General features: G+C 31.0%; 1 protein-coding gene across 1 annotated transcript in view; it reads right to left on the bottom strand.

The window, feature by feature from the left end:
• Positions 1-1,530: 1,530 nt before the first annotated feature.
• The window catches only part of LOC129975209 (putative carbonic anhydrase 3), a 66,322-nt gene continuing 41,106 nt past the window's right edge, over positions 1,531-26,746 (bottom strand). Inside the window, exons 5-6 of the mRNA XM_056088242.1 lie at positions 11,239-11,466; positions 1,531-1,816 (exon numbers count right to left, since the gene is read on the bottom strand). Of these exons, the coding sequence (XP_055944217.1) occupies positions 1,649-1,816; positions 11,239-11,466 (396 nt within the window). The 3' untranslated portion in view covers positions 1,531-1,648. The remainder of the gene's footprint in view (positions 1,817-11,238; positions 11,467-26,746) is intronic.

Raw genomic sequence — 26,746 nt, 5'->3', positions numbered from 1 at the left:
TGTATCCTTCTCAAATTTGGGAAGCCACTTCCGCCAAAAACATTAAGAAGTTGTAAGTGTTCCAAAATAAACATCTGATGAAAATTGTTAATGCGCACTGGTACATTAAAAGGAAAATATTTCAAGATGACCTCCTAAAAGAACCCCTTTCGGAATTTATTAAAAGAACATCCATTAAATTCTTCGAAAAATTACCCATGATTCGCAACGAGTTCTACAACTGCCAGCATATGATCCTATTGTGCCTAGCTCTAGGAAAAGGCCTAGAGCAGCAATCGACAACATCTACAAAAACTTCCCGTTTGTAAAAAGATCTAGAATTTCGAACTTCGTTGCCAATCTGTAGGATTAAAGTTTCCAAAATTATTTTTGTTTCGGCCTTAGATAGCTATGATCCAAAACTACGCTCGTGAAATTTTTCTGCATTTTTTCAAAAATAATTAACTAAAACAGTTAATTAAATCAGTCCCCATAGTAAGGCAAGTGCAACGTAAATCCATTAAAGTTTTTTACTTCACCATAAATAATCAAAATATTGATTCTTTATTAACAATTCAATCAAAACAATAAAGTATATAATTATACCAAATTTCACGACGTTAGAGCTTTATGAGCTCGTCTGAACTCGTTTCAATTCATTTTGATATTTCAATCAAACTTACAAATTATAATTGCTATTCCAAATTATGATGTGGAGGTGCTCGTGATGGTGTGTCACACCGCTGAACTCTGAAACATCACGCCGTTGCCGTTGCCGTTACCTTGACTTCCGTTTGGCGAATGTTTCGCAAACTTGTTGATAAGGACCTAACATTATTTAAAGAACTAAGAGTACGTTGAAAATATTATTTTTATCAAAAGAAGGTAAATAAAAGAAAATATATATAAATCCTTTTCAATCACTAACTGGGTAAGATTTAAACATCTCATGGATGTTACAGCACCATGAAAAAAAAAAAAAAAAAATTCTCAAATTTGTTATCAATCGATGCATTTCAAATGAAATCAAAGTTTAATTAATATTAATTATTTAACTAGTAATTGAATCGTGAAAAATATAATGTTGCATTGCGATCATGGTATAATTTTTTAACCCTTTCTGAAGCCATAGGAAATATGCTTTTCACCAAATTCATCAATCTTTGTATGAAGTTATGTAGGTTGGCATAAGTTCTAACAAATTTTTCAATAAGACAGAAACTTAGATGCTTTAGCTCCTTATCTCACACAGAACGGTGTGTTTTGATTTGTTACTTAAACATTAATAAAAAAAATTAATTCATGAATCAAATCAAATATATTTAATAAGGTAAATGAATCACTTTACTTAAGCCAATCTCGATTCTAAAAATATTTTAATATACCATGGCTAGAAAAAAAATAGCCTTTTAAAGGGTTAAAAAAATTTATAACTTAGTACACCAGCTAATGAGTGAGAAATCAATTAAATAAAATAAAAGCTTTAAATAATCATATGAAGATTCACTGCTGGAATATTCTTAATATAATATCACATATGCGCATGTTAAAATGACACAGAATCGAATTGTAAAAAGATTTATAATTGAAACTATGAAATTCAATTTTCGTCAACATTAAAAAGTCTATAACAGATATGAATTGTAAGTCCTAAACGATTCGTATCAAATCACATCTGAGAAGACGTCGTCGATTTTTGTTTGTCTGACACTCCTCTGGCTTTGGGGATGATCGATTCCAAAATGATTCTCTGATGCAGTTCCTGAGGAAGACGAAAATTGTCTGACAGAAAATGTTTGGATCCAGATGAAGCCCGGAGTCTTCGAAAAGCTTTCAGCTGAAATGGAAAAGGAAACGGTTAAAGTGGCTAGATGCAATCGAACTAGTCCCGATTTTTGATTCTATGTAGCAACTTGAGAAAAGGTTTCAGATTTATATCTGAAACTGAGTTTTTATTTCTGTCATTTCTTCCTTCCTTTCTTTCTTTTTTTCTTTTTTTTTTTTGTAACTTTTAAATAGGTAGATTATATTACAAAAAAATATAGCTAGGTTTAACTGTTTACTTTTTCATTTACGCAGAATAAAGAAAGTAAAGTAATTGTTAAAAAATTCTAAGTCGAGATTTGGACGAATCTCCACGTTTTAGACCATCATGAGTTCTAAAGATATATTTTTAGAAAATGCTCGTCTGTCTGTCTGTGACAAAGATAACTCAAAAACACTTAGAATTTGACTTGAAATGTGATGTACGGTCTTTATACCACATTTGAAGATTCCTATCAAATTTTGAGTAAAATATGCTCAGACGAATTCCCTCTGTGTGGTTGTTCGAATATAAGTTAACACGATAACTACAAAACGAAGAGAGCTAGATGAATGAAATTTCGTACATAGATTTAACATCTATAGTGTAGACACCTGCCAAATTTTGAGACAAATCCAACTATAGGTTTACTGTCTGTCGGTCTGCATTTTCAAAAACATGTAAACTCGATCATTCTAAAACGCAATGACTTAAATATATCCGTTAAATAATTTTGTTCAGAAGTCTGTCTGCCCGGCTGTTCGAATATAAGTTAACAAAAGATAACTACAAAATGAAGAGAACTAGGTACATAAAATTCGCCACACAGAATTAACATCTATAGAGTCAACGTACATCAAATTTTGGGTCAAATCCAAAGAGGGCTTGTCCATCTGTCGGTCTGTACTTTCAAAAACATATAAGCGTGATAACTCGAAAACACAATAAGTTAAATATATTAAATTTGGTATGAGATTTCGTGATTACTAGTACAATTTCGTGTTCAATTTCTGTTTGAATCGGTTGTGAAAAACGCCTCTAAAATAGAAATTCGATTTTTGGACACTATTCACGCATGCCAGGGATGAATCGCCGAAAAACTCGACAAGGATTGGCACGATTAATTCGGTAAAAATACTACATTCCCGCCAACAGTTAATATTTCTTAACTATTGTACGTTAATAAAGCGTTATCTGTCTTGACAAGTTTATTAGAGGATATGCGAGAAAGTTCTGGGAAGTCAACCATCTAACTCTCCGACCCGCCACGAAGGCACACGGATTTAAACCATAAAACTGAATGACCGGACTGCCGCAACAGCAACATTGACGGGAACTGTGGTTGAGTCCTAAGGGCCATCACCGGCCACGTTGCAACCCTCCCCGGAGGCCGGAATCCACCATGCCGGAATCATCTCATCCTCATTTCGAGGTGCCCCGCCGGGGGATAAGTTCTGGGAAGACCACTCCGACTGGTTTAAAATTAATTTTAGAAGTATTCTGCTCACTAATTTACAGGCGAGGTAAAGCAGATCATCCTACGTTTTACAATAGATTAGAACTGTCCCCATAATCTTCTGGCAATTTTATTTATTTATAATTTTCCCCCCCATTAACATCAGTGAACACAGCGAATCGCAACGGTTAGGTTTCCCTAATTGCTGAGGAATGACAGGAACTATACAGCAAACTGTGCCGGTTTAAGGCAATAAATTGTTTTAAAAAGTTCATGAACAGCACCTGATTTCCAGTGGCTCGTGAGTTCCAGAAAATTCTGGTACATTTTTTTTTTTTTTTTTTCATTTTTATCTTGGAAATATATAAATTTCAACTTGACCTCCCTTCCAAACCACATTATCAAGAGTGTTCCTTGGAATAATACAGAAAATGTGGTACTTTTTTTAATTTAAATTAAAATTTCAGAAAGTGCATGCTCTCTTTAGCTACATTTTGCTCATAAATAAAATACGCTTGGTGAGTGAATATGTTATCTCAATAAAGTTCTAAATCAGAATGATACTTAGTTTGCAGAGAGTAGTACATTTAATGTTAGCAAATGATTCAAAATTCGACGAGGAGATTGTTAGGAGAAACAGGAAATATCAAAAACACATCTTAATCACATAGGTAAATACGAAGGATGAGTTGGAATATTTTCACCTGTACTTGAGGTGGGCTTCAGACTCAGTCATTTAAATTTTGGATTGAGTTTTATCAAACGCTGAGCTAGCAGACAAGAAGATCCTTCGCAAGAATCTCTATCGCTTCAGCCTGTTGTGTCGAATATTTTCAAAAAGATCTCAAATTTATTCATAGCTATTTTGTTTTGAACAGTAAAGGGTAGCGATGTTCAGCTACCCTTTACATAATTTAATTTTTAAACATAATTTTTGAAGCAGAATTGTGGCCGTAGTCAGAGGAGACACTCTGAATTTTTAACTCCGTTTTATTTGTATCCTGGGAGGCATGATTTATGGACAAGCAGAAGCGACGGAACACATCACATAGAACGACATAAGAGAAAATGAGGAAAAGCTAATGAAAATTTTATTCCTGTGAATATATATTGTGAGATTTTAATAGGGATTTCCTACACATTTCGCCCATAGGCAAGGGAATCATAGGAATCTTTTAGAAGAATTTATTTAGGACAGGAATTTTTTATCCCTTCACTCGGAGCCTGGGAATCGCTGACGAAAGCATTTTTACAGAGCTTTCTGTTGCATTAATTAGACAGAAAAAAGGGAATGGGATCAGGAAATAAGAGAATATTTTAGAATGAAGTTAATATGTGCTAAATAGAGCTAAAAATTAGGAAATTAATTAAGTTTAAATCAGATTTTAAAATATCATTACACACATACAGTGGCTCCCAAAATTGAGGGCACACTATACTCTTTCTTCTTTAATTTTATTCTTTTTGATCTTAAAATTCCTATTTATGGCTAATATTTATAAGAACGACAAAATATACATTGACAAAAGTATTAGGCTGAAAAACGAAACGGAAGAATCAATAATATTTTTATTACAGTAATTTTTATGTCAAAGTTACAAATTCCAAAATCGCAAAATTGAGTATACATCTAGGAAAATCTGTCAACAAAAAGAGAAAAAGAAAAATTAATATTTTGTTGCATATCCTTTTGCATTTAGAACAGCTTGTAAACGGTGTGGCATTGAGTTGACAAGAGTCTGAGTTGTTTCGCCCGATATTTTCGACCATTCTTCTTGTCATACTCTTCTTAAGCGTTCCTTGCCCCTAATATCGTGTTTTTGAACTGATTTTCTGAATTGAGCACCACAAATGTTCTATCACATTGAGATCTGGAAATTGAGAAGGGGTGTGCAATTGCATTTTACAATTATACAACAACCATAACTTAACTATTTTAGCTGTATGTTTCGGGTCATTATCTTGTTGAAACAGAAAATTAGACCCTAAACCCAAATTTCTGGGCACTTTGTTTTAAATTGTTTTTTAATATATCCAAATATTTAATTTTGTCCATGATTCCATCAGTGAAAACTAAATTTCCCACTCCTTTCGCAGACACACAGCCCCATACAAGAAGTGAATCACCTCCATGCTTGACAGAAGGATCGGTGTTTTTAGGAAGAAGTTCAGAATTGGGCTTTCTCCAAACATAACATCGACCATCACTACCAAAAACATTGAACCTACTTTCGTCACTGAATATTACTTGATTCCAGAAATCAGGAGGCTTTGAAATATGACTTTTAGCAAATGAAATTCTTTTCTCTCGATTTACTTTGGAAATGAATGGTTTTGTTCTGGCTATGCGACCATTATAATTTGCTTTTCGGATTACTCTTCGAATTGTTTCTGCAGAAACACACTTTCCAAGTATTCTTGAAGTAGATGTAGCAATTTTTGTAGCACTCACCTTAAGATTGTTTGCTACCTCTCGAATAACTCTTCTCTTGGTCGTGGCACTGAGGATTTCTTTTCTTCCTCTTCCAGGTTTATTAGCAATTTTGTCCATACATTTTATACTTCTGGATAATCTTTTGCGTGAATTTCCCTTGCAATTTCCCGTAGAGATTCACCATCTTCAGACAATCCAATAACAAGTTTCCGAATTTCAACATTTGTTTCATTTGTGGAGCTCATTATGATAACTAAAACGTTTCTTTTCGCTTGGAAATCAATGATTGCCAATTAAAGTAATAAAACTATTTTACTTATTCATTTGAAAATAAATAGTGGTAATCAAGTCGCATATTTTACAAGGTGTCTACCCAATTTTGTGACTTTGGAATTTGTAACTTTGACATAAAAATTATTGTAATAAGAATATTATTGATTCCTCCGTTTTGTTTTTAAGCCTAATATTTTTGTTAATGTATATTTTGTCGTTCTTATAAACATTAGCCCAAAATAGGAATGTTAAGATCAAAAAGAATAAAATTAAAGAAGAAAGAGTATAATGTGTACTCAATTTTGGGAGCCACTGTATATATATATATATACATATAATTTTTATCTACTTAAAATATAAATAAATATTATACTGAATATATTTAAGCGATAGAACATACGCTTCTTTTTACATCATAGATGCTTCGATCGAAAATTTGTTAATCTCATACAACAGTTTATTATAAATGTTTTTAAACATAAGCAAGTAATGCTTCATCATTGTTATATTCTATTTCTGTACTTTAAAATAGTTGCTTCAAAATAGTACAGATAAGTAGTGTAGCCTCTCATTAGCAAGATTTGCATGTTCTGATTCTTTCGCAAAAGTCTTGATTGTCTAGGGTTTAAAAGCTGGCTGTTATCTGCAACAGCTATTTCCCGAAATAATGACTTTCTCCTTCTCCAAAAGTGATACTGTATCTCTTTGTCACTTCAACCCCACGGCAGTTAAACGTTTTGAGGAGCTGCTTATCCCGTGAACTTCCCTAACTCGACACAGAGCTTTATCTTCATAATTAGTAAAATAAAGAGATTATTTTAACTGTGAAACGTAAAGTAGATACCTAAATATATTTTAATCAAGAATGTAGTTGCAGTTCCGAGTTTCTTTCGTCGATTTATGCAGGATGTCCTTTCTAGTCGGAGAACTATAGTTGATTTTTAACTGCTTCCTTGTATTTAAGTCTGTAAAGGCAAAATTAGGATATAATGATCTTAGACTATCCAAGCATGGTTCCCAACATTAGAACAAGAGATTTTCAAAAATCTAATGCTTGAATTTTCATAAAAGAGAAAATTATGTTGAGAATCTACGTCAAATTTTACCAAAGTGATTGACCGATAATCCTGTGGTGAGATTTAAGTGAAGATTGATGTCCCACGGGGGAGCACCTCGTAACTGAGGTTGAGAAGCTTCCGGCATGGTGGTTGGTTCTCGCCACCCTAGTGGGTACTCGAAAAGGTCGGGGTCTGGCTTCTCTCATCGATGATGGGACATACTTCCTTTGGGAAGGGTTGTACCGTAGCCGGTGATTGTCCTCAGGACTCACCACAGTTTCCACCAGTGTTGTTGTCACCGCGGTTCAGTCATTCAATTTTTTTCCTTGTACCTTTCGGTGGGTCGGAGTAGTTAGTTTGTGATTACGTGAAGATTATAAGTGTATGTTTCATGAGCAGCATTAGAATTTATAAGCTGTTCAAGAAACCGAATATATTCGTGAGAGATATTGAAATTGATGATATTCAGACATGAACGAATGTGAGTTGAATTGCGTGTGAAAGAACATCAAATCATGCACTTTTCATGAATTATCTGAAGTGGACAGTATCAGCTGAGATTCACTTTCTTCTATTCTGATAGATAGGCAGGTGTGCGTGATGTCTGCTAAATTTGTAACAAAAATGTTTTTTGCAAATCAAAAATGTGAACCCTAATGAAGAAGAGGTATCTGAAAAGAAATGTTTGTCAGAAAGAGTGGTTCACCCCAAAAATTTCTAGCATACTCTAATAAAGATGTTATCACAAAGATGTCTTGCATGGTATTGGCGTACAATAATCACGAAATATTAAACTTTGGGGTGAATTTAGCATTTTTATTAAATCTATCGTCTTTTCCTTGGCTAGTTATTTGGCGATTTATCCCTGGTATACGGTTAATAGTGTCCAAAAATGGAATTGGTGATTTAGAAGAATTTTTCAAGACCCTTTGAAACAAAATTTATCCACAAAATTACACTTGTATTCACAAAGCCCCATGCCAAAATTCATATATTCAAGCCATTGCGTTTAGAGTTATCGCATTTACATGTTTTTGAAAATGCAGACCGACACCTCATTGGAGTTAGCTCACATTGTCATAGATGTCGACACTATAGACATTAAATATATGTAACGAATTTCATCCATCTAGCTCTCTTCGTTTTGTCGTTATCATGTTAATTTATATTCGAACAGACGGAAAAATAGACTTCCTGTGAATGGATTCCTTTCAAAATTTGATAGAAATCTACAAATTTGATGTAAAGACCGTATACCAAATTTTATCCATCTAGCTTAAAGCGTTTTATCTATCTTTCTCAAAGATAGATAAACACACGTACATTTTCCAAACATACGTTTTTCGAACTCGGGAAAGTCCAAAACTAGGAGGTTCGTCAAAGCCTCGAGTTCGAATTTTTCGACACAATTACAATAAGGACGAACCTTGTGTTTGTAAGTATGTTCGAAAGATATTTAAAGCAGTTTTCTTTTCAACCTTACTTTCTCTGGCCTAAAAATTGAAACGGCAGGTACCACCGTACACATGTTTCAGAACTCTACTTTATAGAATCGTTACGTCAAAATTACTGACCAGTAATGTTTGGCGTGTAAGTGAGGGGCTCAAATTCGATATCAGTCGGCCGCCTTCACTTTGCATTTTTTAAAATTGGGGATAGATACGATACTTTATTATAGCATTTTTTTTTCCAATTTTTTTTTATCAATCATTTTCCCCCTTTCCTCTTGCATATCTAAACGCAAAGAACCAAACAAGTTTGTTTATATATTTCCTAGCCGCCTTTGGCGACCAGCCGGTTCTCCAGTATTACCGCTCGCTACAATTTTCAATTAAATATTTTAAGTAACTGGTCTCTTAATAGATTCTCAAACAAAACATTTTTAATCTTCAAATTTTGATAGTCATACCAAACTTATACTGTTGTTTAGATCGTTTCGTTCAATTTACTATATATATTTTCCTAATTTGTTGTCATTTCCGGCAAAACTTCAACTTTAATTTATAGTGGAAATGATGAAATTGCAATTAATATAAAGATATTTTTTTAATAAAACCAAGCATTTTATTTTATTATTGTTATTGTTATTTATTTATTATTATTATTAGTGAATATGAGTATGGCAAACAGAATCGCTCTGTATTTAAGTCTTATGTGAACTACAAAATATTTTTAATAATTTATTTAATATCTCAAACAATAATTCAACAAAAATTTCTCAGATTCAGCATAAAATTCAGTTTTTAGTTTTACTTTCAAAAGGATTGTAATGAAATCAATAAAAATATTTTGTTCCGGCCTATAAATATATTTCAAAAATTATGAAGTCTAAATTTAATGCAGTAAGGTATCAGATTCTGAGAAATATTCTGGACACACCAAATTTTAAATAAATGAATGAATGTTTCTATTTTCCACGATCAACTAAGACTTATTTATGAAGTCTTGAAAGTTAAAAATTTAGAAAAACTCAACATTTTCATAATCTTAGGCCAATTAATCTTGAGAAACCTGCGCGCTGATTGGCGTATTTTCTTTGAAACAATCGATGGAAAATCTAAAATTATCCTTTTTTTATTGAATAGCGATATTCAAATTTTCATAAATCAGTCAGTTTAAGTGATTGATTTAGTTGATTGGAAATTAACTCTTTTTATTTAAAATATTAGTGTTTCAAGAACATTTTGTTATTCGTGATTTCTACAGCAGAAGCTTTATGTAAAATCAAAAATTCGTTATTTATTAGAGCATTTATTGAATCAAGTTACATAAAATATAATCATTTTCCATTTAGACCATTTTAGCAGATCTGTGTCTTACTAAAGGTTTACAAATTAGCTGTGTGACCCTGATTTGAATGGATATCCTGTTCATATTAAACAAAACTTGCCTTAAAATAAAACTGATTTATTGGATTAATAATATAGAGAGTGTAAAAGATCATAAAATAATTTTTCTTGAATTTATTTTTTAGAAAAAATAATATTTCATATTTGTTTTATTTCCTACAGACACGTGCCGAAAATTATATTTTTGCAGATTTTATTTCCAAAAAGATTTAATTTATTTTTTGTTGGAGCTTTAATCAATGTGATGGCAACACTTTGAAAAAAGCTAATTTTTTCCCATGAATGCGAAACGTGCTCGTGCGGCTTAAATTTTATTTTTATTTTGTACGAAAAAAATTGTTGGAAAATATAGTTAAAATATTTATTTAAAAATTCATTAAAAATAGAAATTTAATTTTAAGGTTAAAACATTGGTATCATTTAAAAGATAAATTTTTGATCTTTAACTTCATGTAAAAATCTTTTTTGTGCGGTAATATTTTCGGAAGTTATAGCAGAAACACGCCAAAATTTTGCTTAATTTTTAAATAAATAAAATTCTAATTAAAAATTCGAAAAAATAACCCCCAGGTGCACATTCCCGGCCTCCAAGGTATACACGTGTCAAATTTGGTAGCTGTAGGTTGAATGGTCTGGCCTGTAGAGCGCCAACACACACACACACACATTGAGCTTTATTATAAGTATAGATATATATAATGTAAACATATAATTTTTACGCAGCTTCGTGGCCGAAGAGAGAGACACTTCTGTAATTTTTCCATCCCGGGAGGCATAATTTATGTACAAGCAGAAGCAAAGAGGGCGTCCATCTACATCACAACACAAGAGCGAAAAGAGGAAAGAGCGTAAAGAGAGGCAGAAATATTTTTCCCGGTCATTATTATACTATGAGAATCTGATAGGGATTTCTTTACAAGTGTCGATTTAGGCGAGGGAAATTTAGATATCTTTTAAAAGAATTTGCTTGGCTTGACAGTTTTTCATCCCTGCACTCGGAACGTGTAAACGTGCAGATTTAAGCATTTTTACAGACCTCGTGGAGCACTAATAAAATAAAAAAGGTGGAATTGGGTCAGGAAGTAAGAGAACATTTTAGAATGAAGTTAATATTGGGTGAATTAATATAAAACATTGGAAATTAAGGAAATTAATTAGGGTTTAAATTAGATTTTAAAATATCATTATATATATACATATATGCCTTCTGCTACTCATTCATTAATTCTTATAGACCAAAGCCCGCTCACTGGTATTAAAAACATTTCAGTACAAACATAACATTTAAAATTTAAATAAAATATATAACACAAACTGATACATATGAGAATGTAACAATACTACGATAAGCTGTATAATAATAATAATAATAATAATAAAAGTACCTGGTGCTCCCCGATGCGGACAGGTGTCGCCAAGATCGTCCACGTGACGCCCTCCGTACAAGGTGGGGTAGTGAGTGATCCTACATAGCGATAATAGTGCTTGGCATCTTTCGGCAACATCTTGGCTAGTTGAAATGATTTTTTAATGGGCACCACCGGTCCAGGAACAGATACTTTGGGTAGGGAAGTGATTATAGGTTCTAAATCAAGGTTTTTCCGTTTAGAAATCTGTTGGAATAAAAAGAAGAAAAAATAAATTGAAGATATTTGCTGAACGCATGGATTAGTTTTCTATTTCATTTAGAAGCGGTCACCCGAAATTCAGTATTGTAACCCTCTCATTCGAGCTTCTTATCATTTCAGCTACTGTTTCGAACAGCAAGCTTAAACTTGTTCCATCTCTTGGGAAAACACCGGGATCATTTTTTCTATCAGTAATTTCTTTATGGCATGAAAATACTCGGATTCATACGAAAAAATATATAAATAAACAGAAAACCAATGTTTGGATATACGTATCATCCGATAGAACAATTGTGGCATCCCCTTTGTAAAAATTTGCTCTGGAGAAGTAATGTAACGTCTCTCTCTCTCTCTCTCTTTTTAACTTGCGCACCTTTTCATCTATTGATTCTACTCACTAAGGAGGGGGGGGGGAGCGGAAGGATGAGCCATTTCCTATATTCTTTGTCATTCTTTGATCTTGATTTCCTTGATACTTTTTTCCCCCTAAACGTATATGAGTGCACTTATGACCGTGCAATTGAGTATTGACTGCATATATGGTTCATTCAAGTGGCAAAAACGCCTTCAGATGTGACACGAAGAATATTTTATATAATATTACTAAGTGCGACCGAGATTATCTATCGCTATTAATCTCAACATTTTATTTAAAAAATACAATAACAAATAAAAAGAAATATTTTAACATAAACGTTAATTTTATTTTATAAAAAAGTGAACTACCAAATTTTAACAAAAGAAGTCCTCCATTCATTATATTACATTAATGTAAATCAACAACTCTGTTTAAATCGGGTCCAACAATATCGTGAAAACTTATTGTATGTATGGAATAAAAATATTTAAATATTATTGCAGCAGCTCCTTACGCAGTAGTTTCTGTGATTGGCATATTACAGTTAACACTGGATTATCCTCAGACGGATTGTCTGCGCTTCTTAATTCAAAAATATTGTTAAAAAAACCTGAATCATGGCAGGAATGGTGTTTCCCGAAATTTTCTCACATACCCCCTAAAAGAAGTATTAACCATCGTCTCTTCCCCTCCCTCATAAAAATTCTGGTCCTTCAGCAAGGTCGTGAACGCCACGAGAGCTCAGATTTTTACGCATATGAAACGTCACGCATATGAAAGTTATGCATGAGCATATGCAGACCGATAGGCAGTCAGTCCATTAAAGATGTAATTCCGCATCAGATTTTAAATTAAATCTCAGATTATTCTAAAATTGAATAATACATTTTTATTCTTCTAGGTTTTTGCGCTTTCACTTGAACTTCGACAGACAAATATCCATAGAATAGATTTGGTTCAAAATTTGAGAGAAATTTACAAATTTAATCGAAATATCGTATACCAAACTTCATTTATCTAGCTCTGACCTTTTTTGAGTTATTATATTTATAAATTGGCAAAATTCCAAAAATATGCTTTTCGAACTCATGGAATCTGCAACAGGGAGAAAAGTCAAAATTTAAAATTCTTATTTTTCGATGACTGCATTTTTTTTTTTTTTTTTTTTTTTGTACATTCTATATATATAAGAAAGAAAAAAGTAAATAAGAAAACTTATTAATATAACATTATATTATTTATTAAGTCATAATTGCGTGTATAGGCGATTACCCGCAAGGCCTGATGAAGCCTGCTAAAGGCCGTTAGGTAATACCAATCACCAATCTTGGGGACTCTTTTCCTTTATAAATATTTAAAGCAAAATATTTTTTTTATCAATTTTTGTATAATTTTTATATAAGTAGCAAATGTTAACACATTGAAATAGCAATTCAATTAGCAAAACATGCAGATGACTCAGTTACAAATAACTTTCTAAAAAGTTGGTTTCAGTATACAAAGAATGCGCAAGTAAAATTTAATCAAAATGGTAAGAAAAGAAATGACAATTTTTTAACTCAATCTAAATAGTATTTAATAACAGAATTGTATATTTTTTTTTAAATTATTAAGCACGATTTTTTAAAATAAAAATTAGCAAATGGTAATTAAATCGGGATGAAACTACTTCAAAATGAATTCAAAACACTTTTTGATTTTAATTTAAATGAATTCGATTGTCCGGCCTTCATAATTAAACAAAAGTACAAAATCAAATAACTTAAAGTACTGCGTGAAAGTATCAAAGGCGCAGGGCTCCCTAAAATTATATAGCCCCTAAGCAATTGCCTACTTTCCCTATTTAATAATCCTGATTATCAGTAGCCCTGAGTGTCTGCGAGATTTGCTTCCCGACAGCAGCCATAGCATCCGATTCCCCGAATAATCGATAACACACAGTTTTCATAAAAACACGAATTTTTCACTAAAACAGAGAACACGTAATGCAAAACGAATAAATTTATCTTCCATAACTGCAATTCTCAGGATACATAATCATTAATAGCATTAAATAAAATAAAAGAAATTTTCAAAAAATTATTATTATTATTATTATTATTACTGTTTTTTCAAAGCGAAGTAGCTCTCGCTCTGATTTTTCATTACAGATTGCTTCACTAATATTATAAACAGATAAACAGCTGTACTAATTTAATTTTCAAAAGTAATTTTTTTAGCAGATCATCAAATCGATTTATATCGGGAACTTCCGCCATTATTTATTATATTTGCTTCATATGAAATTTTTTGTTATTAAGAATCAGAATTCCATATTATTCATAAAACTGGCAAGTTAGTATAAATATTTCATTAAATATGAAACACTGATAAAATAAAGCTAAAACTTTATTTCTTTGTAGATGCGTAATTAAATTTCAGCTGAAATCAAACATGAAAATCTGTTCCAGAACATAGATGCAAAACGAACACGTGGCGTTTTTTTTTTTTTTTTTTTTTTTTTTCTTTCCTAAAATTGAATGAAAAACTGTTAAATATTAAAATGTTTCAGAATATTCATAATTGGATGCGTTTATAAATACCTTACGGCATCCACGTTCTTAGATCATCTATTCTTTATCATCATTTTCAATACAAAGTAAAAAAAAAAAAAAAAAAAATCGCCGCCATTTTAATGAAATGGCGACTCATTTCACTGGCGCATTTTAAGAATGTCTGTAGTAAGAATTATAATGAATCAGAGATTTAAAAATGAAGTTCGATTTCGATATTGTGATTTCCAGAAGTAATCAAGTATAATTTGTAAAAAAAAAAAAAAAAAAAAAAAAATGCAACACATTGATTTCATTTAAAAAAATGATATACAATGTGTTTATTTACAAATCACTAGTTTCGCCTATAACTTTACAAATGTGATTTAAAGTCTATAAGTGGATTACTTCTAACATTTTGGAGTTCATTCAAAGAATCAGTATGTTTCAGAAACATGAAAAGCCTAAAACAATAAGATTTATTTTAACAAACATTTTATTTGAAAAAAAATAATAACTACTAAATGTTAATTCCAATATTTACCGATAGATGGCAGTAAGGAGATTTTGAGGAGACTTGATGACAGGCGATAAAGACACCTGTTCAAGAAGACGAAGCCATTGCTAATGGCCGCCAATAATGATTTCCGGCAGTTCCGGAAAATAGATTATAGATTTTTTTCATACTAAATACGTAATTTTTTTTTTCAAAATATCATGCTACCATTGAAATTTTCTGCACTTATTTTTCAGATTCAATGTCCGAATACTTATTTATGACAAAATACTTTCTCTTTACTATTATTCTCTGTTTTCTTAGAATGAAATTCGTATTTAACAGAGACATGGCGAGCATGTCACTTTGGAAGGAGAGTGAAAATGCTGATTCTAGAGATGGATGTAACCGACTTTAAAAACAAATATTTTCATGGTATCTCATTTTCAAACTGCGCTCATACTTAAAAATTAAACAACTAATGAAAACTGAAAGATTATATTACGCACAACGTCTATTGTTATATACGATCAAAGAAAATAATAAAATAGTAATAATACGAAAAAGTATTCACTAAAATCAATAACATAAAAATAAACATGAATGATGAAGAACAAAACATTTCTATCAAAACACAACTTAGTTTTATGAATTGTAATAGATCTTATGGAGTTTTTATAATAATAATTTTGTCTTAGTTTTACTTTAAGGAACATTCATTGAAATCATTTGTTAATTATAATTAAAATCATTTGTTAGTTATAATTGAAATCATTTGATAACTACATCACGAATGTCATTCTGTCTTTTAAAGAAGAGAGTTAATAAATCTAAAAGTTAATTACTTGTGTTTATTTCAATATTTTTGGAAAACAATTTCAATGCACAAAATGATCTTTCACAAGATTCTGAAATTATAAATCATAATAGAACGATATTGAAAGTTGAAGATAAAAAAAAATTCTCTGTAATTTAGATGCCGCTCTTCCAATACCTAAAAAACTGAAAGTTTTCTTTATTTAGAAATATTTTTTGACTCAACAAGCAAACATTTTTCTGAAAAAAAATTCTGAAATGAGATTCTATATCGAATTTACTAATTCTGATAAAGATCTCTTGGCTGGAAACGATCAAAAAAATTTTGAAAGGATTCAAACACAGACACCGAAGAATTAGATTAAATGTGTCCGAATCATAATAAATTTTCTAATTATTCTATCTCTATTTTGAGGATTAATTTATATCCGTTTTAACTAAATGCATTAAGCGTACAGAAGTTTCAAAAAGAACATCATTCTGCAGAATGTTTCCATAGAGAGCAAAAGAAATTCCTAATGCTGTCTAATATGATGCAGCTAAAAGGAAATTTTATTGATCGGAAAATGAAGCTGAGGGAGGAGAAAAAAAGAAGGCGGAGCTTTGAAATTTTATAGAAATTGGATTTTCAATCATTGAATATCTGTTCTTTTAATAGTTATGAAGCTTTCTGTGTAATAAATTCTGTGTAAAGTTCAGTAATAAATGTCATTTTTAGTTTACATACAAGATAAATCAAAATTCATTCGAATTATAAAGAAAATTTTTACGTAGTTTTAATAGGAAATTCAGGAGACAAAATTTCAAAAAATTCGAATAATTCATATATTTTATTTAAAAACTTTCTAATTAGCTAAGTGTGACTGTTGAGAGAATTTATTAAATAATTTATAAGAAATGACAAGTAACTGAGTAGTTTTTAAAGAATCTGGGAAAGATAGTATCAAGGACATTTTTATTTTCTCACATTAAAAATAATAATCCCAGGGCATGAGTAACCCTGTTAATGTATTGTTCAACCTTCTTACATTTGTTCCAAGATTAACATTTTCATTGTGTACGTAATTTCTGTAAAATTTCTGTAACCTGGCTATTTCTGGTCTTTTCTAACTAACGTTTAATAATCGAAAATTCGTTTCGTTTTTTTTTTTTTTTTCTTGTAAATGCATATACATTTCAAAAAAATGTTTAGGTTTTAAAAACAATAAAAAGACAAGTTGCTTACTAAAAATTACGTATTTAAAACATTTCGCGAATGACATTTTTTTTTTTTTTTTTCGATCAGCAATTGTTTATTCTCAGCGCCATCTTATGTACAGACTCATCGCATTAATTATGTAACTTTTATACATGAAAGCGTTGGAGAATCAATCCATAGATATTTAAAACTGTATATAACATAAACTACCAGCTTATCTATATTAAAATATTACATTTTTGAATCGAAACAGATTAAAATGACTTTGGCGAATACAACATTCATCTGAAACAAAATTGTCCTTTTCTTCAAAATAGTCGATAACTACATTATTTCAATAAAATGTCGGTACATATTTCGCAAAAATATCGATTTGAGAAGTAGAATTTCATTATCTTTTCTTTTGCAGCTTTTTTTTAAAAATATTTTTATATTGTATAAAATACCATGTTTGATTATTTTCCTTTGAATATTGATGACTGATGACTGAAGAGATAATTTGGAGGAAAAATTGGGAAGAAGCATGACACTGCTTTAAAAAGAATTAATTAATTGTGTAAAATTAATTAATATACAATTCGAATTTTTGAAGAAAAAAAATCCTAATCCGATAAAACAATTAGAAATTTAAAAATTGTAAAAAAATAACACAAACAGGAGTAAGATTTTAATGCTTTTGTTCAAAAATTGATGATAAATTTACATATAAGATAGCCAATCTGGGTTTTTTTTTTTTTTTTTTTTTTGTCGTTAACTTTAAAGAAACCACTTGATCGGAATTCAAACGAACATATGCATTTCTATTAACAATCGTTCGATTCTCTGGAAATAATACGGATTTTTTTATTTTTTTTTTAATTATCTATTTATTTATTTGACAAAGCTGTTACTTCCGAAATTTCAACTTTATTAGCTTGAGCAGTACCATTACAACATTATAAAACTTATATCAGTGTGTGTTTTATTTCGTTATTATTATTTTTTTTGCTGTTGTTTTAATTCTAATGGCAATAACACAACAGGGCCAGGAGATGAAGAGTTAATATAAAAAGGCATCTATTTAATATATTCGGTTTTGATTGAAGAAAAAATCAAGGACAAAATGAAATTCAAATCCAGGTCTTCAGCATGAAATTTTAAAAGAACGGGCAACTTTTGTCAGTATAAAGAAGAGCAACTTCGATATTTCAACTGACCGTCGTTTTCTGCAAGTATTTTTGCTTTAAATTTATTGTTTCTTTAGAATCCATCATAGTAATTAAATACATTATATTTGCATGCAAAGTAGCCATTCACTTATAATTATGTTTAATTTTTTATTACTTTAATTTTAAATATATATTATTGGAAAAAATAAATAAATGTATTTTCACAAATTCATGTAAATAAAAAAATATTAACAAAAACACATCATTGACTAATTAATTAGTTAAAAATGTATTAAAATATGAAACTAAACTAACCGTTTATTAAAAAAGGGGCTTCATAATGTGCATTGTCTAGTGCCAGAAAATGTCTACATCCGCCATTGTTTGGAAATTGATAGTAATGCTATTAATGAACTGTTGAACTTGCATAACAAATAGCAAATAATCGATAACTTAATAGAGATCTTAGAGTAAATAAAAACAATACGAGCGATAATATCAGACTCACATGCAAGAAAAAAAAAGGAATGATAATTTTTAAATATAGATAAAATAAGCTGAATTAAAAAAAAAAAAAAAGAGTAGAAAATTTTAGAGATTTTAGAGACTAAACTCTCTGTTTAGGAACATATTCCAGCTACAAAGCATGGAAAAAAAAATATTATGCTTGATATGAAAAAATTTTATTGGAAAAAAATCAAAAGAGATTCCAACCTCTAATCCTAAACATCACACCATGATGACAGTTAAGGCTTCTGAACAACTGTTTTCACAACACAAAATTTGTATACAGAATACCAGACGATAAAAAAAAAATTGTCATGTTAATAAAAGCGAAAATGAAAATTTTGCTTTATAGTTAATGCAAAATAAAGCACGGCTTTTTTTTTATCATAATTTCAATTGTAATTAAAACTTGTGACTGAAATATTTGATGAAATTCTGATATTCATTAAAACATTGTCTTGTAATTAGTATATCTGGGAAGATTATTTATTTATTTAATTAAATTTTGAAGGTTTATAAAATTCCTTTTTTGTGCGATAATATTCTGCATGGTTCATATATTAAAATTTCTCTCAATTTTAAATTAATCAAAAATTTAAGAAAAATTTTAAGAAAATTTTACGAGTATCTTTAATCCTAGAAATAACCAAATGTAAAATGTAAGTAGCTCTCGACGAAATTTGTAGATGCTTGTAGACATCTAAAAGTAAAAAAAAAAAAAAAAAAAAAAGAGTATTTAGGCATATTTATTAGATTTCATGCAGAGACATCGACAAAGAACTGTGGTCTGGATAAAATACTTACAATAATACTTCTAAATAATTCCTATTTAAAAAGAACGAATAGTACCGACAGCTGCATTCTGATTAGCATTATTAGAATGCAGCTGCTCCCAACTCTCTTATACAGTTTGTTGTTCTTTCTTTAACTCTATGGCCACGTGCTTAGCGAAGGCACCTTGAAGTATCTGAATTGAAATGTAGCTTATTTATATATAATAATTCTGTTTAATGCAGTTTATTTTTAATGTATTCTATTTTATATCGATATCTTTGATAACTACATTTTCATTAGATAATATTCTTCCAAGTAGTTTGCCTTTGCTATTGTCACCAATTTATTAAAATTTATCCGCATTATATGCAGCGGCAAATATAGGCATTTTTTTTTACCTAATAAAGATTTTTTATAATAACTAATCGATTTAATTTCATCAAATTTTCAACTTAATCAATATACTAATGATTTATTTTTGTTTTTTTTCTATTTCAATAATTTGATTAAAAAAATAAGAATATTCTTCATTACTTTTTTAATACGTATAACGTGACAAAAAATGACAAAGATAATAAAATTCTTGTGTTTGAAATTGTATTAAGAAAATAGAAACTTCATGAATATAACATTAAAAATTACTATTTTGCAAGATCTATCAAGCAGAATGCACAATAATCTGTTAAATGAATACTTAATATTCTCATATATTATAAATAAATAATTAATTATAACTTAATTTATTTAATAATCCAATATGAAGACACATTTTAGCCAGAATATTTTCCTGTTCATGAAATTTGCGTCTTTTTACACATTTATTTATTTAGCAATCAGGCTATTGGCATTTTTTAAGCGTTCTGCCTTTTGTTTCCTTCAGCCTAACGATTCTAGGCAGCTGCCTTATCGAAAATCCGTTCCTAATTGTAATCAACCCGATTTACGCTATTTCCATGGGCCCATTCATCGTGTAACTTCGAAGTATTGGAGCTTGTAACAGTAAATTCTGTCCATATTTCACATATGTTACTGATTAATTTTTCACGAAGTCGTCAATTTAAGTAAAAATTTCAGCATATGTTAGCTTAAGTAATTAGAAAATTCTTTTGTTTCATTTTCGTTCCAAATTAAAATTATTTGATATATTTTTTAATAAGTTATTTGCTTGCTTATAAGTAAAATTCGAGAAAAACAGGGATATTTGATTATAATTCTTTGCCAGTCATGAATTATAGAATGGAAGGACTAAACTTGGAAGGACTATTTCTTAGGGAACGGCCCAAAATCTTACGGTTTACGTAAGCACTCAGGCCTTGCTACAGGTTGTCAAACTAGGAGGAAAAAAATTAATAAACGCAGTTATAAAACTAAACCTAAGTCAAACGAAATATAATAAATACTGAATAGTTTGTTTATTCATTCAAAACTATGAAATTCTTTTCGACCAAGTACCAATTTTATAAAAAGCAATTAAATACCTAAAAAATAATGGATTTTAATAATTAGTTACAGCTATAACCTTTATGTTTCAATTGACAGTCTCTCCTAGCATTTGCTGGGGGGGGGGGGGCTTACTACTATTTAATTACAGCCATTTTTCAGTATAGTGAAAAAATGCATCATCAACTCAAAGAAAAATATTTGGGTGTATATTGCTTGCCACCTCTCTCCCCCCACCCCGTTTGAAATTCGAAATTAAAGAAAATATCAGTTTTCGGAATGGTGCCAGACTTATTCAAAGAATAGGCGGGGGGGGGGAGTTTTTTGTATAGATTAGCAGTGGATCTTTCTGACATGTTGTCCTTCAGAAGGTCATGGTCCCTCACAAATCTTTTTTCCGGCACCAAGTGTTATTCGGCTTGTTAATCAAACTTTCTTTCCTTAATTCGGGATGCTCTGCTCAACCCCATCAACAGAGGGTGCTTTCGTCGACACTAATCTTTTTGTTGTTGTTGTACTTGAAACTCAAGGGCAACAATAACAATTAATCTATTACCTGCCTTTTTTTTTTTTAATTTTTGGCCGGATAAATTATATATATGCACAAAAAATTGTGTTAACAGTATAATTATATTCAAATTATGATTTGTTTAGAAAATACTGTTCGTCAACAGATTCTGAGACGACCACATTTCGACGACTCCATCTCATTAAGGGGTGAGACGCGGAACGATGAATGCATTTCCGGTATTCCCTTTTACCTTGGATTTGCCTATTAGATACTAGTAAATGAAAACATGTCTTCCTTTCACCCCTATTTTGACGGATTAAACCCATCCTAACGCATGCGCAAAAGCGCGGGAGGTTTTACAATCCGTTGCTGAACAGTATATAATATTTTTGGAAAAGGGAAACGTTATAAAATGATCAATAAAATCATTTGAATAATAAAGAAAAGACTGAGTAAGTACCAAATCGTTATTATAAATTCTAAATTACATATTTATGTACGCTTTTTCACTATTAATATAAAAACTAAACCAAAAGATAAGGCTACAAATAGGATAATTCTGTTCCGTTCAATTCACAAACGAATTTCTAATTTGTTCACTTGTTGTAAAGAAACGAAGCAGAGAATACATACTTTTCTGCTTCGCACAACATTGACTGATGCATCATATATAAAATGAAACTAAATTGTCAGGCGTACCAAACATATTTTTGGCGTCGAATGATGAACGCAAAATTCCCAAAGAGTATCGTTTCAGTAATGGGTGAATGCAAGCTGGTTGCAATAGTTAAATTTAAATCAAAACTAGAATACTGGTCAGAAACCGAAGTATAGTAGATGCACAGTTGATGTGAGAATCGAAGTTTCAATAACCTGAACAGAACTAATGAAGATCGAGATTGAACCAGGTAGTTGAGATGAGAAATGCGGGGGGATGAATTATCTCTATATTTGCCAATAATTAAATATATTCATTTAATATTCCTGTCTTATTTTAGAAAATGTAAATAGAAGGAATATATAGATAAATCCAATTTGCTGTTTGACAGGGAAAAAATTATTTAACTCGATTTATACTACCATTATCAGTTATCTGGTTTATAAGCCTATGAAAAATCTACAAACCAAGATGGATTTGATTTAAAACTTGATATATACCTGCACTTTAGATCTTAAATCTGTATGCCAAATTTTATTCATCTAGCCAGTTCTTTGTAGTTACCCTGTTCACTTTTACTCGAACAACCAGACAGACAACATTTGAGTGGATTTCGTTCAAAATTGGTAGAAAACTAGATTGGTTTGGTTTAGTTATATTAACGTCCCATTTGAAGCAACACTAGGGCTATTTTGGGACGGACCTCGTCATTTTGAACCGCGGTCAGATGACGAGGACGACACCTGAGCTGGCACCCCCCTCTCTACACCATACCACACCAGCGGGAGGACGTTTGGTCATGACGGATTTAACGTGCAACAGACCGCCATACACGACGGTTCTTCGGTAGAATCGGGTCACGAACCTGAAACCCTCCGGTTCCGAAGCCGAGACCTTACCACCAGGCCACCGTGGCCCAGGTAGAAAACTAGAATTTTGGTCTGAAGACTACTAACCAAATTTCATCCCTTTGGCTCAAACTGCTTTTGAGTTATTTTACAAAGAGAGAGAGAGAAAAAGAGAGTTTCAAAAAGGCGTTTTTCTGATGTAGGGAGGTTTTCGTCAAAATCTCGAATTCGAATTTTCTAACGATGACAGTTTTTTCCCTTTGTATATTTCGTATACAAGAAAGTAAAAATGATTAAATTCTGTTGGTATTTCAAAGACAGCATTTAAAATACTAAATGTTCCACTTTTCAAAATTGTTCGCATCATTCTAACATCATCTGTGCCTTCAGAAGCTTTTAAAAGATTTAATAAGGTGAAGCTGTTTTTCAACCATATTCAAAGAAACATAACTGATGAACATATAAGTTGATTAAAGTGGATTTTTTTTCTTTAAAAGACATATGGACATAGATGTGTTATTCGCGATATTGTAAATAAATAGATAAATATAGTAAATAAATAGATTTATTTATTTTAAAAAACTATTATTATTATTATTATATAATTCTAGAAGATTAACCATAAAAAAATGAGTTGTATCTTGATACAAGTTTTTGTTTGTTTGTTTATAATCATTCATGGATTTTTATTTTTACATTATTAACCTCAGTTAATACTTTACATGCTTTTTATAACTTTACCCTTTCATTATTTTGTAAGTTCTTTGATTGCATATGATGCAGTAACCGAATTTGTATATAATTTTCCCATTTTCAGTCAGAAATGAATTTAATCAAAAACGATCCTGTACCTCGAAATGCACGAGCACGATTGCAAACTAGACAACAGAAAATTATTCCTTTTCAAGTCAGCAGCATCCATCCCAAGAGTTTGACATTTACACGCACCCCCCCCCCCCCAAATAAAAAACCGAGATGCTCTTCCTGTCGCTGACAGCATGTCTGATGTGTCCCAACAAGCTGGAGCAACAAATTCACTGTTCTAAAAATCAATACTCTCCCAACCGTCCGAAACGCCAGGTGTTCCATTTCAACCAAGAGATGAAGACATGCTTTTAACGTCACTCCCCATTCAGCAATTCATGCGTAGTATAGTGGAAAAATTCTTTATCGACTATTGATAATCCTACAATGGGTGCGCTTCCTCCCCCCCCCCTCAAACGACGCTAGAGAAACTCCTAATAAGAGGAAAACCCCGGTGCACTCTTTATCTCTAATGGCCACGTGATACTCCCCTTTTCTTCATCCGTCCCTTTGCCCCCCCCCCATGCTTGATAGAAGGGTGAGGAGAAATACGATCAACTTCCCATAGCTGATTTTTGATGATTATAGAAGGTACTCTACGAACGAGTCTTGTTTGGCTCGTATCGATTGATTTTAGGATTTCCTCTTCCTTTTGGTGCACGCTATATACGTATTAAATCGGATTTCCCGCTCTTAAGCCAAATTAAGTTCTTTCCCTTAGACAAGTTTAGTGCGTCATATTTCTAAAATCCCGTATTTTTTTTATTTTTTTTTTTTTTTACTTTTTACTCTTTAATTTCACAAATTGGAATGCCAACGGCCATACCATGCTGAAAGCACCGGTTCCCGTTTGATCTCCGCAGCATCGGGGGTGGTCAATACTTGGGAGGGAGACCACCTGGGAACGCCGTGTGCTGTTGGCATCTTTGGCGCCCTGGCCTAGTGGTAGCGCGTCTTCCCCTTGATCTAGGCGTCCTGGTTCGGGCATGGTTGTTCTGCACCCTGTGTTCTATCTCTGAGGTGTGTAAAAGGGCCTCCTCCCCTCCCCCCTCCTGTAAATAGGAGTCGTGCTAGCGAATGTGTGAGTTCATCTTCATATGAGCTAGAAGTTAGGCTTCCGCCCTCGGGTGCTCAGGTGTCTTAACGCTCAGAAGCTACTGCCCTCCCTTTCCATGGTAAAGCGGACATGACATCGTCATCACAAATTGTAAAGAGAATTCATTTCAGCATCTCGCTTAAAAAATATATTAAAATTTTAAATGAAGGTGATCCGGGACACATCAAAAAATTTTTTATTAATTAATTCAGAATTTTGTAATTTTTTTGCACTGATTAACCATTTAACTAATAAGTAAAATTACAACAAAAAAGTTTTAAACAAATTTTTTTATTTAATTTTTTAAAGAAATAGTGGGGGTTATTTTATATTTCTAAAACTCAAAATATTCTTGGTCAATTTTCAAAAAAAATTTTTTAAAAAAATTAAGCACAAATATATGAGTTTTAATTTCGATTCAGCAATTTAAAAAAATATAATTTCAATTAAAAAAATAAATAAAAAATACTTGAATAAAAATTTCTAAAAATTCTAAAATACTTTTTTTAAAGTTATATTTTTTTAAAAAAACATGGTTTTTTTTTTTTTTTTTTTTCTTCAAATTTGCTGAATCAGAATTAAAGTAAAATGTTTAAAAAAGATATATGCTAATATATCTGAATATAAGAAATCTTGAGAAAATGCATCATGGAAAAAAACGCATTTAAAGTTTGAACACCTTTTCAATAGATTATCTGAAGCTAGCCTTTGAAAATTAGGCCAATTTGGTTATAACACCTCGCAGAGAAGTTTTAATGGCTGCCTTATAAGTAGTAGATTCTTTTTTCAAAGCCAGATTCAGTTAAAGAAGCACCAAGATTCTATATTCTATGTTTTGGTTTAGAGTCTGTGAAGCTGCAGTGTTGCAGAATCGTATAAATATCCCTCTTCATATCTCAACCATTGTTTTTGTTTCTAACTATGGAGTTGCGATAATATCTAGTAATTTTTTTATAGCTGTATCTTTCAAACTTCGTGCTTCTTTCCACCGAATGCTACGCCCCTTTTCTTTTCAACGTTTACGTAGAGCATAACTATAACTGTCTGAGTGCTAGATTGTTATAACAAAACACTACAAAAAATTATATTTACCCTTTTAATTAAGATAGAAACATGATTTAAACATCGTTTTAAACAGAAAAAAAACTTAAATATTTTTTAAGAAATTTTTTTAACAAAATATAAAGGTTTTTGTGCCCCGGACCCTCTTAACGTTACTAAAATAACAAAACTTTTTTTAAAAATTCAGTTTAAATATTATTTATTTATTTATATTATCGGACATTTTATAAATTATAAAAAAGTATTTTTTTAAATTATAAAGTAACAATATAAAACAAGTAGAAGTTAATAAAATTAGGAATGTCTGCATTTTGTTCCAAAATTTAAATGATATTTTATTTAATTTGAATAAGTTTAAGTACATAATCTTTTACCTTTTTTCCATTCTTAAATTAACTGAAAGCACAAAATTAAATTATTCTGAACATACCACACACACACACACACACACACACACTCACACACACACACACACACACACAAAATATAAATCTATAAATCTAGGGGCCCTTCAAAATTGCTTTCCTCTAAACAATTACCTACTTTTTCGTATTTAACAATCCGATTACGCTCATGCCCATACTAAGCTAAATGAATGTCCAGGACCACTAAGCATTGATCTGGCCTAGAACTAGACAGCTGCCGCAAGTAAATCGATTTAAAAACTTAATTTTCCTTGTAGCCAAGTAAATAAATTTGTAAAAAATAAGTTTTCTATGAATGATAAAAATATAAGGATAATATTAAGAGTTTATCATCTGTAATTGGTCAGGTTTATTATTAACGAATTTATAAAACCGAGTTTCTGATTAAATAACATTGTGTACAAAAGTGGATGCCGGGCAATTTGGAATCCTAATAGATAAAAGCATATACTATTCGTTTCAATATTCTACCACTATGCTATTATTCCCTTATATACTATACTTACTATACATTTCCCTTAATTTCTGAAAGTTTTCCAAAAATTCATAAGAAATGAGTATATGCCTTGCTATTTCTAACCTTTTAAACAATA

This window comes from Argiope bruennichi, chromosome 1 (genome assembly GCF_947563725.1).
Source record: "Argiope bruennichi chromosome 1, qqArgBrue1.1, whole genome shotgun sequence".
In the NCBI taxonomy this organism is placed as follows: Eukaryota; Metazoa; Arthropoda; class Arachnida; order Araneae; family Araneidae; genus Argiope; species Argiope bruennichi.
The sequence above is the reverse complement of the archived record's forward strand: the minus strand, read 5'-3'. Positions and strand labels throughout refer to the sequence as shown.